Source organism: Spermophilus citellus (genome assembly GCF_964194105.1).
Source record: "Spermophilus citellus genome assembly, chromosome: 3".
Classification (NCBI taxonomy): domain Eukaryota; kingdom Metazoa; phylum Chordata; class Mammalia; order Rodentia; family Sciuridae; genus Spermophilus; species Spermophilus citellus.
Genome location: NC_138184.1, coordinates 174,994,560 through 175,011,190, shown reverse-complemented (window position 1 = coordinate 175,011,190; position 16,631 = coordinate 174,994,560). Strand labels below are relative to the sequence as shown.

General features: G+C 44.2%; 1 protein-coding gene across 1 annotated transcript in view; it reads right to left on the bottom strand.

Moving 5' to 3' along the window:
- CDHR3 (cadherin related family member 3) overlaps positions 1–16,631 on the bottom strand; it is a gene marked incomplete at both ends in the record, with an annotated part of 64,518 nt that overhangs the window by 13,434 nt on the left and 34,453 nt on the right. Inside the window, 6 exons of the mRNA XM_081283299.1 lie at positions 1,353–1,579; positions 3,074–3,172; positions 3,853–3,982; positions 5,391–5,562; positions 11,798–11,987; positions 15,131–15,279. Of these exons, the coding sequence (XP_081139425.1) occupies positions 1,353–1,579; positions 3,074–3,172; positions 3,853–3,982; positions 5,391–5,562; positions 11,798–11,987; positions 15,131–15,279 (967 nt within the window). The remainder of the gene's footprint in view (positions 1–1,352; positions 1,580–3,073; positions 3,173–3,852; positions 3,983–5,390; positions 5,563–11,797; positions 11,988–15,130; positions 15,280–16,631) is intronic.

Here is a 16,631-nt window from a genome sequence, read left to right as displayed (position 1 = left end):
TCAAAAAAACCCCGTAGCCTAACAAACACTGCAATTATCTCTAGCTTTCCTCGGCTAGCAATGCCCAGTCTCTCACACATCATTGAAAACATCATCCCGTTAATTCAAAACAAGTCATCAGAGGAACTGAACTATTTGGGTATTGGATTTATCAGGGGACTTTCCACTTAAGAAGTACCGAAATAAGGACATAGAGATAAGCCTTGTTCAGACCCCCTTGGAAAATTAAGATCAAAGTTGATAAATGAACTCATTCTCCTGACTCCAAGCCGGTCATTGTCTATATCACACAGGAATCTGCTGCTAGCTAAGAGTCCATTTGCCTTCATGCTCTTTTACTTTACTAGTGGGAAAGAACAAGGAATAGTTGTGTCTTTGTGGTCATGATGTTGTCCCCAGATAATCCTAACCCCTGACCCAGTGGACCTATTAGACCCTCCTATGACCCTGATGTGCTGCTACTCATGTGGCCATGGACTAGCAGAACCACTGGGAAGCATGCTAGAGATGCAGGATCTCAGGCCCCACTCCTGCTCACAAGAATCTGCATTTCCCAGGATTCTCAGCATCAAGGGATGGAAAGCATTGCAGCAGTAGACATCAGCTATGGTTTGGAGGAGTGTCCCCTAAAGGTCCACGTGTTGAAGGCTTGGTCCCCAAGGACCAAAATGGTGGAACCTGTGGGAGATGGGCCCTTGGGAGAGGTCCTTAGGTCATTGAAGGTGTGCTCCCAAGGGGAGTGTGGGACCCTGGCCCATCTTCTCTCTCTCTGCTTCCTGCTCAAATTGTGAGCACTTTCTGAGATACCCACTCACTCCCACCATGACGTGCCACCCACCTTCACTAGGAGCCCAAACAAATGGGATTTATCCATTTGTCCACCTAATCATGGACTTTAACTTTCTGAATTGTGAGAATAGCCTGCGTCAGGTACTTCATATAGTGACATAAAGCTGACTGATACAGCAGCATTGTGAGATCTACCCCATTTGGTGTATATGGCAAAACACTCTTGGAGAGGAGACAGGTAACGATAAGACCACACCCGACTTCCAGCAATGTGCATCTCACTGCAAGCCCACATGGAATGCAAAGTGAGATTTAAAGGGCCTTAGAAGGAACCTTGTCCCACAAAGTGGGTTTGTGGGTTGAACAGATACCCAGTGTCTGGTCATCCATCTCAGTGCTTCTCCCAGTCACACACAAACTTGGCCTTCAGATACAGATGTGGATCTTTATGTCCTGGGCACTACTACTCATTTCTCCTTGCCTCTGCCAGATTTGCCCTGTGAAGATCCCTCTTTGCAGCAGAGAGATCCTGATCAACCAGTTAGATAAGTGAATGTACTCACAGTGACTGAGCTGGTGTCCTCGCCATTGGTGGCCTGGATTCTGAGAATGTAGATGGAGGTTGTCTCATAGTCGGCTTTTGTTATTAGCTGAAGTTCTCCTGTCTTGGGATTAATCCAGAATATGTTTGGGTACTGGGGGCTGGCCCCTCCAGAGGAGATGGAATAGACGATGCTGCTCTGGGGGAAGTCTCCATCGGTTGCTCGCACCTGTCCAACTCGGGTTCTAGCTGGAGGAATAAAGCACCTGGGATTAGTCCTGACTGGGTTGGGGAAGCAGATGGCCCAGGAACATGTATCTTCACAGCTTTGGGCAGAAAGACTTTTGGAAGACTCCTTGCGGTTCAGACCCTGCATGTTTTATATCTTCAATTCTCTTAAGTTCAAATAATGCTAATGAGCACCCACTAGGTTATTGGCTCTATGATCCAAACAGTCCTGTGAGGTGTGAAAGACAATTCATGCCTTTAAAGAGGCTCTGAGGGCACCAATTATTTTGTTATCATAAACAACAGGGCAAAGAACATCCATCCCCACATATCTTTTTGTCAACAGTGCTGTCTAAAAGTCTTTTCTATTTTTCAGATTTTCCTATAATGAGCATGAATTGTTCTTATAAACAAGATGAAAAGCACTTTAAAAAAAAGAATTTAGCAACTGATGATTACAGAGTGTAGATTTTAAAATACAGTTCCATTTTGCCTATTTCACAAATATCATTGGTGTGGCGGTTGGAGTTCTAGCTTCCTTGTTTTATAGAAGTTCTTTCTTAAAAATTACACTCCTCCTGGGCAGAAAACTTCTCTTATTCTTTAACCTAGTGTGTGACCCAGAGCAGGTGGTCAAAAATAATTGCAGTGAATTCATAAAAAGCCTATTCCTGCTGAATGAGTTTTTTGCTGGGTGAGGTATAAGGAATTAAAAGCATTTTCTTTGGACCTTCTTTTTAAGTGTTTTAAGACTTAATGTCAAGAGATGGAGACGATAATAAAGAAAGAAGACAGTGAAGAGGAGATCATTTTAGAGGGAGTGCTCTGGATTTGGTTTGGTTTTTAATATGGAAGAAATGTCCATGTTCTCAAGATCAAAGGCTGTGGGGACGTCTGTTACACTCCAGAGTTTATATACTCGATTATAAAGGAGAGCTAGCAAACAGTATTACCTTCAAACCCAGGGAGATGAGGACAAACTGAAGTTAGGAGTAGGAGTCCTTTCTTGTTGGGAAAAGCCTACGAAAATCAAAGTGTAATAAAGGGCCAGCAGGAAAAAAGTGTCCAGTGAATCTGAGCAGAGAGAGAAAATGTCTTTATTTTGTTTTTAAGTGAAGAAAATAGAGAAATGGGAAAGTTCTACTTTCAAGTTTCAATTCTCTTAGTGAATTGACCAAAAAAAAAAAAAAAAAAAAAAAATCACAGTGGAAACCAAGAGGAAAATTTTAGGTTACAAAAAGGGAGGATGAGCAGAATCAGGCAAATCGCCAAGGAAGCAACCAGGGGATTCAGGGAAATGCAGTTTAATCCACAGCTCCAATACACAGTTTCACCTGAAGGATGCAGCAGCAGCAAGGACAATTTAAAAAAACATAAGAGGTGCGATAAACACTAATCAGCTGTGAATCAATGTGAAAAACATGCCTGGGGGCCTCTGGAAAGAGCCTTCCCATTGCAGAAAGCAGAGTGTGCATTTGGACCAGAGCCCTGTGGCCTACCTCTCGACTGACTCACCTGGTCTTATTTCAGACACATTGAATACATAGAATGGCCTATCAAAGATGAGGGGAAACTCATCTTCTGGGCTTGTTAAGATAAAAATGTAGATGTTATCTAAAAAATGAAAATAGAAACAAATTTAAGTCAGAATTGTTATTTGTTTATTCAACATTTTTAAAGCATCTTCTGGGCAGGTTCAGGAATACAGGTGGATAAGGTCTGATGGTTCCTTCCTTGAAGACGTTTAGGGCAGTCACCTCCTGATAAGCACAGGTACAGGTCACTATGGCACTTTACAAGGACGAAGTTAGACAGATGAACAGGGTGGGATGGGGGAATGTTCTAGGCATGTGCAAAAATACCAAGGTGTAAAACCACATGATTCACTCAGGGCAACAGTAAACTGTTTGGTCTAGTTGAAAAAAGTAGGGGGCAGGGCCTTTCGGGGTGGGGAGGAGATGCCTCTAGTGAGTTAAAAAGCAGCAGTGGGATGATGAAAGTACTCGTATGCCGAGCCAAAGTTTGAACCTCAACTTGACAATGAGAAACACACTCAAGGAAATTATATGATGGCATGTGCATTTCCTGAAAAATCACTGACAGAAAGGAAGATACATTAGAAAGGAGCAAGACTAAAGACGGAGAGACCCTTACAAAACCCTTAAGTGTTGTAATTCAGTCAAGAAAAAGGAGGCCCCTGCATCAGAACCCAATCAGAAGGCTGGAAGACCTAGCACAACTCCTTCAATTACTTAGCACAGTCTTTAGTCACTGATGCTCAAGGAAGATACCACATGAAAAAAAATCAAAATGATACTTGCTTTTATAGTAAGGAAAGGCCACGTCCTGCACCTGGATTATCAGGGTGTATTTATTGCCAGCTGCTAGATTACTTGGATTTTCACAATCTAGATCACCAATCAACTAGATTAAAACAGAGACATTACACAAATAAACAATCTGTTCATCAAACTGACAAAGACATTTTCCTATGCTGCTGGAGGATATGTAAATTAGCATAATCCTTTTGGAAGCACTTTTCACGTGCATTTGAGGGGGTTTTAAAAGTGAAAACCATACCATTGTGCACTGCTAGAGAACTTATTCAAAAGAATTTACCAACAGGCAGGCGTGGTGGCATGTATCTGTAATTCCAGCAATTTGAGAGACTGAGGCAGGAGGATTCCAAGTTTGAGGCCAGCCTCAACACTTTAGCAAGGTCCTAGGCAATTTAGTGAGACCCTGTCTAAAATAAAAAGAGCTGTGGATATAGCTCAGTGGTAAAACACCCCTGGGTTCAATCTCCAGTATCAAAAAAAAAAAAAAAAAAAAAGAATTTACCAACCTCCATGGCTTCAGATTAGTTAAAGAAAAGCATGAATTGAAACTTTTATGCAAAGGTAGTTCCATTAGTTAATATACTTAAACCTATATGTATATAATTTACATAAAATACTCTCATAGAAAAGTCAAGAAACATATATCAAAATATTAACTGGTTCTCACTGAATGGCAAGGCTTTTCTGTACTCTCTACCTTTTCTACAGTGAACATGTAATAATTTCCTAAACAGAAAAATAATAGAAATTAATTTTAGATGACAGTATGAGTAAAGTTGGCAAGACTTTCTTGGGGACTGAAGACGGGCTGGGCGGATAGGTAGAGGAGGAGGTGGGGTGAGGGGCAGTGAGCTGCTTGCTCTTTTCCCTGATGGCAAAGCCTTGCAGCTTCACCCTTGTGGCAGGCACCTTCACCACCACCACCCACACCCTCGGGCAGGAGCCTTGGGCAGGAGCCTTGGGCAGGTGAAGGTCTCGCACAGCTTGTTGAGACCTACCTCTATGCTCTGATTCTGCTTTTGCCCCTGCACTGCCCTTCCCACCCTCCTTGTCTTATCCTCCTTTGAGTCTCTGGCTGTTCTATGATGCGATATGAAACCCATCAAGACACATTCGTGGCCCAGGCCCTGCTTTCTCTCCCTGCACGTCATATGAGGAATGAGCCCTCCAATAAACAAAACAGTGTGAGCACCGAGTGCAGGCCACTAAGGTGTCTGTAAGGGCGCACTGAGCAGGCCTGCGTGCTGGGAGCTAAGGGGAGAAGAGCCCAGTCCCCAGCGCCCTAGCCCAGCCATGCGTGTAACAAATGATTCCCAGTACCTGCGTAAAATAAAGAGTGACCCAGACGCAAGCTTGCTATTAAATTTGTCTGTTACAGAGGCTCTGAGAGGGGGTTACCTTGGAAATTTCTCTCAATGGGGCAGCAAATGAACTATGCATGTTGGACCAGCTTCCCCAATGCCCTCTTAATGATGCAATGACCATAAACTGACCACAATTTTCCCTGAGCCAGCTGGATCCTGTAAAAATCTGTGACTGCTCCCCACTCCAGATGGCGTGGTGAAGTTGAATTTGTTGTTTGGTGCTTCGCTGTCCTCATCAAAGCAGAATTTGTTCAGGTCCAGAAGCGACGTCCGGTTGGCTGCTGTTTCAGACACCATAATGCTGGTGAAAACACAGAGTCAGTATTTTCCCCCAACACATGGTGATGGAGAGCTCCTTCTAACCTAGGCCCTGGGCTCACACCTGGGCTTTATTTTCAGTTCAAAGCAAGTCCTTAGTTATTGAAGTAAGTTCCTCCCAGATCTCCCTTTTGCAGTCCTTGCCTCCTTTCAGATTATTTTTAACATAGCAGCCAGAGGCGTCCAGTTAAAATGTTGTCAGATTGTGTCAGTCCTCTGCTCCTATGTCCTAAGTGGCTCCTCATTTCACTTGACATCTAACTTTGATCTGAAGGACCCTCGTGACATGCTGCATGTTCTCCCTCGGAACTCACTTCCTGTAGCTCCTGGTGCATGCTCCTCCTGCCATCTGACCTCCTGCCATTCCTTGCACACTCTGCCATGCTCTGGCCTTGGGTCGTTGCACTTGCTGTCATTGACAGTCTCCCAAAGGCCCGTGTATTAAAGGCTTGGCCCCCCAGGGTGGCACTGTTGGGACATGGGGGACCCTTTAAGATGTGGGGCCTACTTGGAGATCCTTAGATCACTGGAGGCATACCCTTGAAGGGGATTGTGGGATCTTGGCCCCTTCCTCGCTGTCTTTTGTTTCCTAGCCATAAAGTGAGTGGTTTTGTTCCGCTGCACACTACACCATGATGTGCTGCCTTACCTAAGTAATGGGGCCAACTGATCACGGACTGAAACCTGCAACATTGTGAGCCAAAATAAATCTTTCTCTTTATAAGTTGATTATCTCAGGCATTTGTTATAGTAACAGAGAGCTGAGCCACTCCCTCTTTGGCTTTCTTTAGCCTCTGATCAAACACCACCTTCCCAGTGAGGCTACCCTATCTAAAATATCAGTGACCCCTGCCCATGGCTTCCCCTCCTGTTCCCCTCTTTATTTCTAAATCTTAGCACTTAATGTAATCCAGCATACTACATATTTTACTTATTTATCCTGTTTATTGTCCGTTCCCCCCCCCCCCAGACCATAAGTACTTTGAGGAAGATTTATTTGCTCTGTTTTGGGCACTCAGTAAAAGTTTGTTGAATGAATGAATGACAGCAGCAGATGAGAGCACAGTCATAAAGAAGAAAAGAAGAAAAATGTAAATTTCACCCCCAACCTTAAACTGTAGGAGTTTATAATCTGGTTAGAGAAAAGCCCTGTACGCTTGCAGCCCTTGCAGCCCTTGATCCTACATCATCTCCCATGCTTTGAAGGATGGGAATGCCTTGAGTAGTATCCCAGCCGTACCAGTACAATAGAGAGGCTCCCAATGACCTAGTATCACTCATTCAAGAGAGATTTATTGAGGGTTGAATTTGGGGGTCCTAATCTCAGTTGACCCAAGGTCTAGATAAATAACACAAATGAATAAAGCTATCTCTAAACTCAGGCCCAGCTTAGTGTGGAAGACTCTGAGACTCTGAAGGTTTCATTTCATGGAGAGTTTTTATCATGTCTCTAAGTTTCAGCTTCTCCATCTATGAAATGCACATAAATCATGTCAGTGAGCTTTAACACCAGCCCAAACATAACACACCAGCCCAAAATCTGGTAGCTTAAAAACAACAAGCATTTATTTTATTTTATTTTTTCATGATACTGTGGGTTATTCCACAGTTCTTGTTGGGCTTGGCTGGTTCCTGTGGTCACTGGCAGTTCAGCTGGGACCGGAGGTCTAGGATGGCCTTGCTCACACTGCTGGTGGTGAGAAGGGGGTTGGTCTCCTTACTCTCATCCTTCAGAAGGCTACCAGGCTCTTCACATGGAGATCCCAGGGTTCCAAAAGCAGCAAGAGAGAGCAAGCCCAATGCACAAGCACTTTGCAAGCCTCCATTGTGCCGTGTTTGTGAATGTTCCAGTCGCCAAAGCAATTTACATGGAAAAGCCCAGATTCAAGGAGAGAGGTCCATCTCTCGATGAGAGGAATAATAAAATCAGATTGCAAACGTGATTTTCATAAGGTGGTGAGAGGCATGGGAAGATTTGTGGTTGGTTGTGTTTGTTCTTTGGGTATAAATTATATTTTGCCTTCGCAAAAGTTCTTACAAAAATATATTATGGCTGCCATGAGAAGGTGCCTAGAAGACCTTCAGCCATGGGACTGTAACTGACCACAGGCCCCACCAGCTGTACTTTGAAATCTGTCCCTGGGTTTTGTAGTGAGGCCATGTACCAATGACTGAGTGGGACAGATATACTAAGATAGGCTCATTCTGTCCTTTGACAGATGACTTTGGCTTCAGAACTCCTGATGGCCTCGTGAACATACCTTAGACTAACCATACAATCTAGAACATTTCCAACCACATTCCTTCCTCTTTCCTTCACTCAGGTCAGATTTGCATCATGGTCTAAAGACTCCCTCAGCCTCATCCAGCTGTCTGCCTGTTTTCTCCCACAGGCATTTTCCCCAATAAAAGTCTTGCACACTTAGTCCTGTCTTGGCATCTGGTTTTCAGAACACCCAGACTAACGTGTTAAGTTTTATCCTCTGTACCTCTCTCTGCAACCAAATTATGCCCCTTTTCCATTCTACAACCTCTCTTAACAGCTGCTAAAATGGGCTCTGGGCTCAGTAACTATGGAGCAAGGATGGCTTTGGGCTGTGGAGGATAACTGGGTTTGTTTGCTGGACAGAAAGCAGTCGTACTTGAGTCTCCACTATGCCTCACTGGCAAAAATCCTGTCTGTGTTTTAGCAGGAGTGGAAGCTGCACATCCTCATTCCTGCATTGATCACACAATGCCATGGTACCATTCACAACTTAGAATAGACACCACTTATTAAACAGCAGCTGCATGCTCTATTACACTAAGCACTTTTAAAACTCTAATGCCTTCATCTCCAAGAGGTCTGAACTCTGTCCTCATTTTACAGGTGAAGAAAGAGCGATTCAAAGCAGTTTTAGGACTTGTCCAAGAAAGTTCATGCCCCTAGTTTTAGAGTCATTGTAAACTTTAAATTCCATCAGGGAATATCCAGGCCCACAGAGCAACGGCGTTCGGAGATCTGAGCCTTGATTACAACTCTGCAGAAGTCAGGAGATCTCACCATCTAAAGAATTCAGAAACCAGACCTTTCAAACCTTCCAAGTGTCTCAGGTTTTTAATTTTTATTTATTTATTATTATTATTGTTTGTGGCATTGTTTGAGATTGAACCTGGCATGTTCTTTCATTCTTCCCTGACTCTTGGTATTTCTCCCCTAAACGCATCACTTGGAAAGCCACTCCTTTTCATTCATCAATCCCTGCTTCAAAGGCAAGTGGCCTTAGCTCCCAATTGTCTGATCCCAGGTCCTTCCCAATGCAGAGGTGACTGAGCCCAGCCGCATTCTCTATGGCCCCGCATTCTCCTCCTCTTGCTCACAAACAGCTTGCGAGGCGCTTTCAGGCAAGCGCCTGACGATTTACAACCTAAGTGGGGGCTACCTCGTCGCCTTTGATGCCTTAGTGGGGCCCTGGGCTCATTCATCACCAGCCTGGGAAAGCCGCAGAGGCTTCGGTGCTAAGGGCTAAGAGCCCACAGGGCCCGCGGTGAGCAGCAGGGGGCGCCCGCCGCCTCCAGGCCACTCTGCCCTGGGTGCACAGCTACCCTCCAACCACCCCGTTGCTGCCGCTGGGTGCTGGCGCCCTGCCTACCCACTCTTCTCCCTGCCCGCAGAAACTTCAAAAATCACAGTATTCAGAGACAAGGGTCAGAGACTGAGGCTACTTCGTTTCCGTTGTCCTTCCTTTTTGTTCTGCTTGTGAGCTTGGCTTTGCCATGGTTAGGATGGAGACTAAGGCTTAAGGGCAGGAGGAGGTGGTAATGCAGGCTCAGGGTTTCTCAGCCCTAACCTGTCCTCCTGGGTGGTGGGATGCACAGACTGAGCTCCTGGAGGGCAGACTTGCACTCCTGGGGCCCAGAGGAAGGGGCCCTTTTATTGTCTCCTCACATCTTGGCTTTCATAGCCCGACTGGGAATTACCCTCCCTCACAAGTTCAGAGGAGAGACTTGAGCATTGTTTAGAATTAGCTCCGGTAATAAATATCATTAGTCCAGTTACTGAGTTAGTGTTGGCCTTCAGGGCTAATTTGAAGAGAAGATCAAGAGCAGGACTCTGTATGGGCTTGCCTGGATGGCCTAGGGCATTCAAAATGTGATTTCATCAGCTAATTTGGAACACAGATACCACTTCAGGGGATTTGAGACCACAGGAAGGCAGAATATGCAATGAATAGATACACACTGAAGGGAGGAAACAGGGGAGACTCCAGAAGATGCAAGCACTGGTATCCAGAGTTCTTACTCCTTACTTGAAACCCCTACCTACCTCTCTGGGGAGGGGAACAAAGAAGAAAGAAGGAGGGCCTAGATGGGTGGGACATGAAGAGAGAAATTTCCCAAGATGTATTAGGACCACCTAGTGCTGGCATAGATTTAGATTTCCAAAGAAAGTGTGACTCTACAAATCATCCTTACTCTATCTCTAGAACCCAGACTTCTCTTAACTGAAGTTGGGTTCAATTTATGTACACAGGTCAAAATCCTGACTACCCATGGCAACCACTGCTATTCATCTAAGAGACTCTGAGGTACAGGAATGCTTATGTTGGAGGTAGGAACCTGTCACATGATCTGGGCCTGTGACTGAGTTTAACAGGGTCTCAACAGGAAGCAGATGGAAAAATAGGAGAATTCTAAGAGGCTTAGTAAAGGGGTTGTTACCAAGGTACACAGAGGGGACATGTGAATTTTAGGGGATGTGCAATGCTTCAGGATGTACTTCAGGATGTGCAATGCTAACCACCCTAGGCCCAGAGAAGCCAGTCGGGGAGCAGTTCCTGAAACCAGAACCCAGGGATGGAGAGTGCTGTATGCAGACAGCTGTCTTATAGGATCTTCAGAAGGCAGAGGGATACACTCAAAGGACAGACAGAGAGACAGCCAGGGGACTGCACTGACTTCACTTCCTCCCTCTTTCTAGGGCTCCCCATTGGTCAACAGAAGATGGAAGGTAAGGAAGCCAGTTGGTACCCTGAGGTCAGCCTCCTGCCACATAGGGCAGGGTGGAGACTGGATCTGAATGATCAGATCAGGCAGGCATCCAGAATAGAGAACTGTTTTGATATCAAGGTTACACTGACTCTCTAACACTATGCTGGGTATATCAACTGAGAGAACAGGGAATCATTCATAAGTGAAATAAAGGAATTTATATTTCTGTTGATTACAACAATCTTTTTTTAGGGTCTTTTGTCATTTGCATGGCATACTTATATATTGGGTCCAAAGTCACCTGGAACAAACTTGCAAAACTTGTTAAAGACTCAAGAGACTTTCCCCATGGGGACATCTGAAACAGAGACCTGCTCTGGTCTTCAGTATTGCTCCAGATGCTCTGGTCTTCAGACCCTTGCTCCCTGCAAGGGTCACTGCTGAGATGCCTCCTCTAACTTGAGAAGGGCCCTCTTCAGACTCCCAAGAAACCAGTGACTTGCTAGTATATAAAACACGGAGATAAGGCTAACCCAGGGAATTGCTGATCTTGTTGGGGAGTTTTGACAAAATAGCTAGTAGAAAGACAATAGTGTCCTCAAAAAGGCATACGGACCCAGAATTATAAGGAAGTTTATTTTAAAACAACTGTGAATAGATTGTGAGACAAAGAACAAATCAAACTATTCAAAATAACTCATATCCCACTTGTATCTGCATTTTCCCCTTGTTTATATGCTATTAAGTGGTGTAAGGTGAATTAGATGCTTTGTTTTGTTTTACATAAGTACTTGGTTTGATTTATTTAAATTACTAGTAGTACATTTCTCTGGGAGTTCCTAGTTACTAATCCTTAGTCTCTGGCATCTATTATAGCTGCTAACTAACAGCACCATCTTGCCACTGGTAGCAATAAATAAAGAAAAGGCACAGTCCAGAGAGGTCTAACAAGTCCCTCTGGTACTTTTTACCAACAGAGCAAAATGAAAAATAGCTCTTAACAGAGTTGGAAAGTGGAGAAGGGAAATAACAAAGAGGAAAGAAAATGAAGGGGAGGGAAGAGAAAGGAATGATGAAAAAAAGCCTTCTGAACAAAATCAGACAGTGCAAATGTACTTACTGTAATGGGCCATTTCCCCAAATGCCCATGTTTCTTTGCTTCCTCCTGAGAACATGGCAGAGAAGCCAAAAGGTCAAGGGCCACCCAAGAAGCAAAATGCCCAGCACAAGTTTCAAAAGGTAAATACCTGAAGGTGAGCTTTCTGCACGTGGCAGGGTTGTCATTCACGTCTTCCACAACAAAGGTTATCTGGATGCGGTTCTCCTGGCCCCCAAAGGGTCTGTCCTTCACCAGAACTTCCACAGAAATGGTGGGATTCTGTCTTAATTCACCTGCATCTCGGTCCATCCTCTGGGCCACATGGATTGTACCAGTCACTGAGAAGGCAAAGGTCAGAAGATGACCCTCTGAAGACAAGTGAAGAGTAAAGGTGTGGAGACTAGGAGAACACTGGAGAAGACTGCTTTAACCCGAGGACTGACTTAAACAGAGAATATTCTCTATTCAAATAGTTTTTAAATAAAACTTATATAAGTCCCCGTATTAGACATTTATTGGAATATCTATAATTTTTCAGGGCCCCAGGCTCAGTTCTTTCCCATAGCTAACAGATTGTGGCAAATAGCTGACTCTAGTTTGACCCAGTGGGTTCTCTTATTGAGTAATTTGTATCTGAGAGACGTACCTTGGGGAATCAGTGAGGCTGACAGTAGATCTACAGGTAAAAGCCAGAACTCTAGCCGCCAAGGTCTCTGGAGCAGCACTGATTTACACTTTCCTAAGCCCTGTGTCCTCTTAGTCAACTCCTTTTTCTGAAATACCCAGTATCTCTTTTCTTTTTCCTTTTTTCTATTAACTGGGGATTAACCACTGAGCTACATCCCAGTTCTTAAATTTTTTTTTTTTGAGATTTTCTAAGGGTCTTGCTAAGTTGCTGAGGGTCTCACCAAGTTTCTGAGGTTGCTCTCAAACTTGCCATCCTCCGGCCTCAGTTGCCTGAGTCACTGGGATTACAAGCGTGCACCACCATATCCTGGCTCCCAGTATCCTTTCCATTGACGCCCCTACCGTTTTTCTTTTCTCATGCTTAGTTTGCTTTGCCTTAGTTTCTGTTACTTGCAACCAGAGTACTTGGTTTGATTTATTTAAATTACTAGTAGTACAAAAACAAAACAAACCCCCAAATGTGTGCTGGTTAAAAGTTCAATTTTGCAATACTTTTTAGAACAGAATTCTTTTGGGGGGAGGAGTTCCAGGGATTGAACCCAGGGACACTTAACCACTGAGACACATCCCTAGCCCTTTTTATATTTTATTTAGAAACAGGGTCTCTTTGAGTTGCTTAGCATCTTGCTAAATTGCTGAAGCTGGCTTTGAATTTGCAATCCTTCTGCCCCAGCCTCCCTAGACGCTGGGATGACAGATGTGCGCCACCACGCCAGGGAGAACAGAATTCTTGACCATGATTGTCCTTCCTCACACTGTTAGCCGAGTGAGGTCCTCAATTTCAGGGCAGTGGGGTGTTCAGCCCAGTGATTTCCTTTGCCTGCCCACCCTGGGAATAGGTGTACCTTGCCCTAAAGCTTATGGGGTCAACAATGCATTGTTTTTCTGGGATTGTTCAAGGCACGTCTCCATAAATCATTATGTCAAGTGAAATACTTTGGGGAAATGTGCTCTGAATTTATGGAGGTGGTATAATCCACTAGTGACTCAGAGGTCAGGCTCTGGGGTCAGCTGGCTTGGACTGGTATTCTGCTTCACGACCTATGAGCAGTAAGACCTTGAACAAGTCACTTTACCTGTGCAGACCTCTCCCTAAGCCTCAGTTTCTCCTTCTGTAAAGTGTGAATTATGAAACTTTATTGGGTTGTGTTGAGTATTTGGGGTGGAATGCACGTAGAGCACTCAGCATAATGCCTAATATATATGAAGTCTCCAGTGAAGGTGGCATTTACAGAAAGGAGAAACTCTCTTTCTCTGCACTAAGATACTCTGATTGGAAAATAACTCCCCGCAGTCTAGCAGATTGATCAAGAGAGACACTATTCAATATATTACCACTTACTATGTGTAGCTATTTACCACTTGACGTAGGGCTAGTCCTCACTGAGATGTGCTTGAAGTATACAACAAGCTTTCAAGAATTGGTACCAAAGAAAATAATCTAAAATAGCTCATTAATATCTTCTCAATATTGATTACATGTTGAAATGATAATATTGTGGATCTGCTGAATTAAATAAAAATGCCATATTTAAAATTAACTTCACTTGCTTCTTTTTACTTTTTAACACTGTAATTATAGAGATTTTTGAAATTACATATATTTTTTTAAAAATATTTTTTAGTTGTTGATGTACCTTTATTTTTTATGTATTTATATGTGGTGCTGAGGATCGAACCCAGTGCCTCACACATGCTAGGCAAATGCTCTGCCACTGAATCATAACCCCAGCCCCGAAATTACATATTTGATTTCATCCTATTTCAACACTGTACAGATTCACTCCTCCAAAGACTTCGGGGTACCTCAGGGTAGGTAACTCATGTATCCTCACATATCCACCTTCGTCAATCTGATGGGGTTTGGTGCACACTACCCCACAATATAGCTCTTTGGTATCTGAGAAAACACCAGGAGTCGGAAGGCCTCTCTGACCCCCTCCTACCTTCCCCCTGGAGTAGGCCATAAGAGAGTTTTCTGACTATCCTCAGAAGTGGTCATAAGAGCTGGGTATGGTGGTGCACGCCTGTAATCCTAGCAGCTCGGGAGGCTGAGGCAGGAGGATTGTGAGTTGAAAGCAGCCTCAGCAATTTAGCAAGGTCTTAAGTAACTTAAGTAAAATATAAAAAAGGGCTGGGCATGTGGCTCAGTGGTTAAGCACCCCCGGGTTCAATCCAGGGTACAAAAAAAAAAAGCAGTCATAAGACCTTCATTCCAGATACTCTACCCGTGCCCAGAGAAAAGAAGCACCCTTATACTGGGAGACACAGACAGGTCAAGAAGGCTCTGAACCCAAGCCTTGCTCAGACCCCTCTGGCTTATTGTCATTAGATCCACACCTTTGCCCTCTTGCCCTAACTCACAACTGTTTGCTTCTTCATCAAACTTTGCACGCAAATGCAGTTTTCCCCGTATCTTTGAGTCTTCGTTTCTGAAGGTTCCTGAATTTTACTAAACTCACATTAAATAAATGTGTATGCCTTTTTTCCTTGTTAATCTGCCTTGTATAGGTATAGACAGATTATAGGGGTATCAATCATGAACCTACTGATGGGTGAGAAAAGAAATCTCCTCACCCTACAAAGGCAAAGGATGATGTAGCTGTCACCACTGGGTCCTATTTGGTTTCCACAACTCCTGTGTCAGCTGCTTTTAAGACCTCTATTCCTTGGTCACTAAGGAGGACCCTAGACAAAAAGGCATGCCCCAGGCCAGAAGACAGAAAAAATATTGTAAGACCATCCAGAGGATGGAATTAGAGAATGCCCTTAGGGACAGTTGTTTGTGACTCACACTGGTTTATCACAAAGTAGTTGCCAACAGTAGTCATGCTGTAGAGAAGGTGGCCGGAAGAGCCTTCGTCATCAGGATCCTCAGCTGTGATATTGGCCACGATGGTTCCTACACTCAGTTCCTCCGGGATCGAGTACACTCTTGTTGGGCTAGAACAGAAATACAGCAGACACAGCTGATCTGCAGGGCATGGGAGGGTGCTGTCTGGGCGGTGGGTATTTTGGTTCGTGCTAAATATAGTACCACGCTGTTGAAGTTGCATCCACTCGCTTGGAGAGAGAACACAGCGCTGCAAGGAGGGGGTGACTGGCTTTTGTATTTCCAAAGATCACATCCCTGAGGATGCAAAGAAAGCGCCACACTGTTATTGCAACAATTTACACAGGCCACAGTCTCTGACTCGACACATGCCTGCCTGATGTCATTTCAGATCAGCCGTGGCATTAACATCTTTTAAAATAGAGACACAGCCCATCCAGCCATCTTCGCCATCTTCTCTCCTCCCAATTTTTTTATATTTATATTTTAGGTGTAGATGGACACAACACAATGCCTTTATTTTTATGTGGTGCTGAGGATTGAGCCCGGGTCCCGCTCATGCTAGGCAAGCGCTCTGCCGCTGAGCCACAACCCCATCCCCCTTCCAATTTTTGTGCAGAAGTTACCTGAAATTCTTTTAAAAATCCATCTGAACACAACATCTAGTACTGCTGGTTTCCTTCCTTGTGTCTGACTCCCATCCTGTGGAGGCCACCAGAAGCTGGAAAATTGTAAGGCTTCTGTTCTAGCATCTTTGCTCACTTTTTTCTTCCTTGTCTTTTTTTTTTTTTTTGGCCTGAGGATGTAGAATTTACACTAGAATCTTTCCAAGTTGCATTAATCATGAGGTCAAATCTCTGAACTGAAAAGTAAGTCCCCCTGGCAGGATATAAGTTCAGAGCACTGTTCTCCAAGGGTCACTTCTTAAAAGATAACCCCAAACCACCAACTTACCCATCTTCCTCAGACCTCCAATGCCTTGGTAAAGGGCCAGCAATAAGAAACATAGGTTGGGGCTGGGTGTGTGGCTCAGTGGTGGAGCGCTTGTCTAGCATGTGTGAGGCACTGGGTTCGATTCTCAGCACCACATATAAGCAATTAAATAAATAAATAAGATCCATCAACTAATAAAAATATTTTTTTTTTAAAAAAGAAAGAAACAGGTTGGAAGTTTTAACTCTGTAATTGAGGTAAACTGAGTAGTTTTGAAGGCACCAAGGGGGCTTGTTGCTTAAAACAACTGCAGAAAGTTCCTTACAGAGGGAAAAACATTTCAGTGGGCAAAGGGTCACCTCTGATCTCCCAGTTTCCTGTGTTGGCGTGTTGCCACCTGGGCTCTTCTTTACCTCAGATCTACGTGACTGCACTCATGTCAGAGTCAGAATGTTTCTGCAGACCCGCCTCACCATTCCCATCAAGGAGGTAGAGCCAGAGGAAGGAGAGACAAAGGGAACAGGGGCAG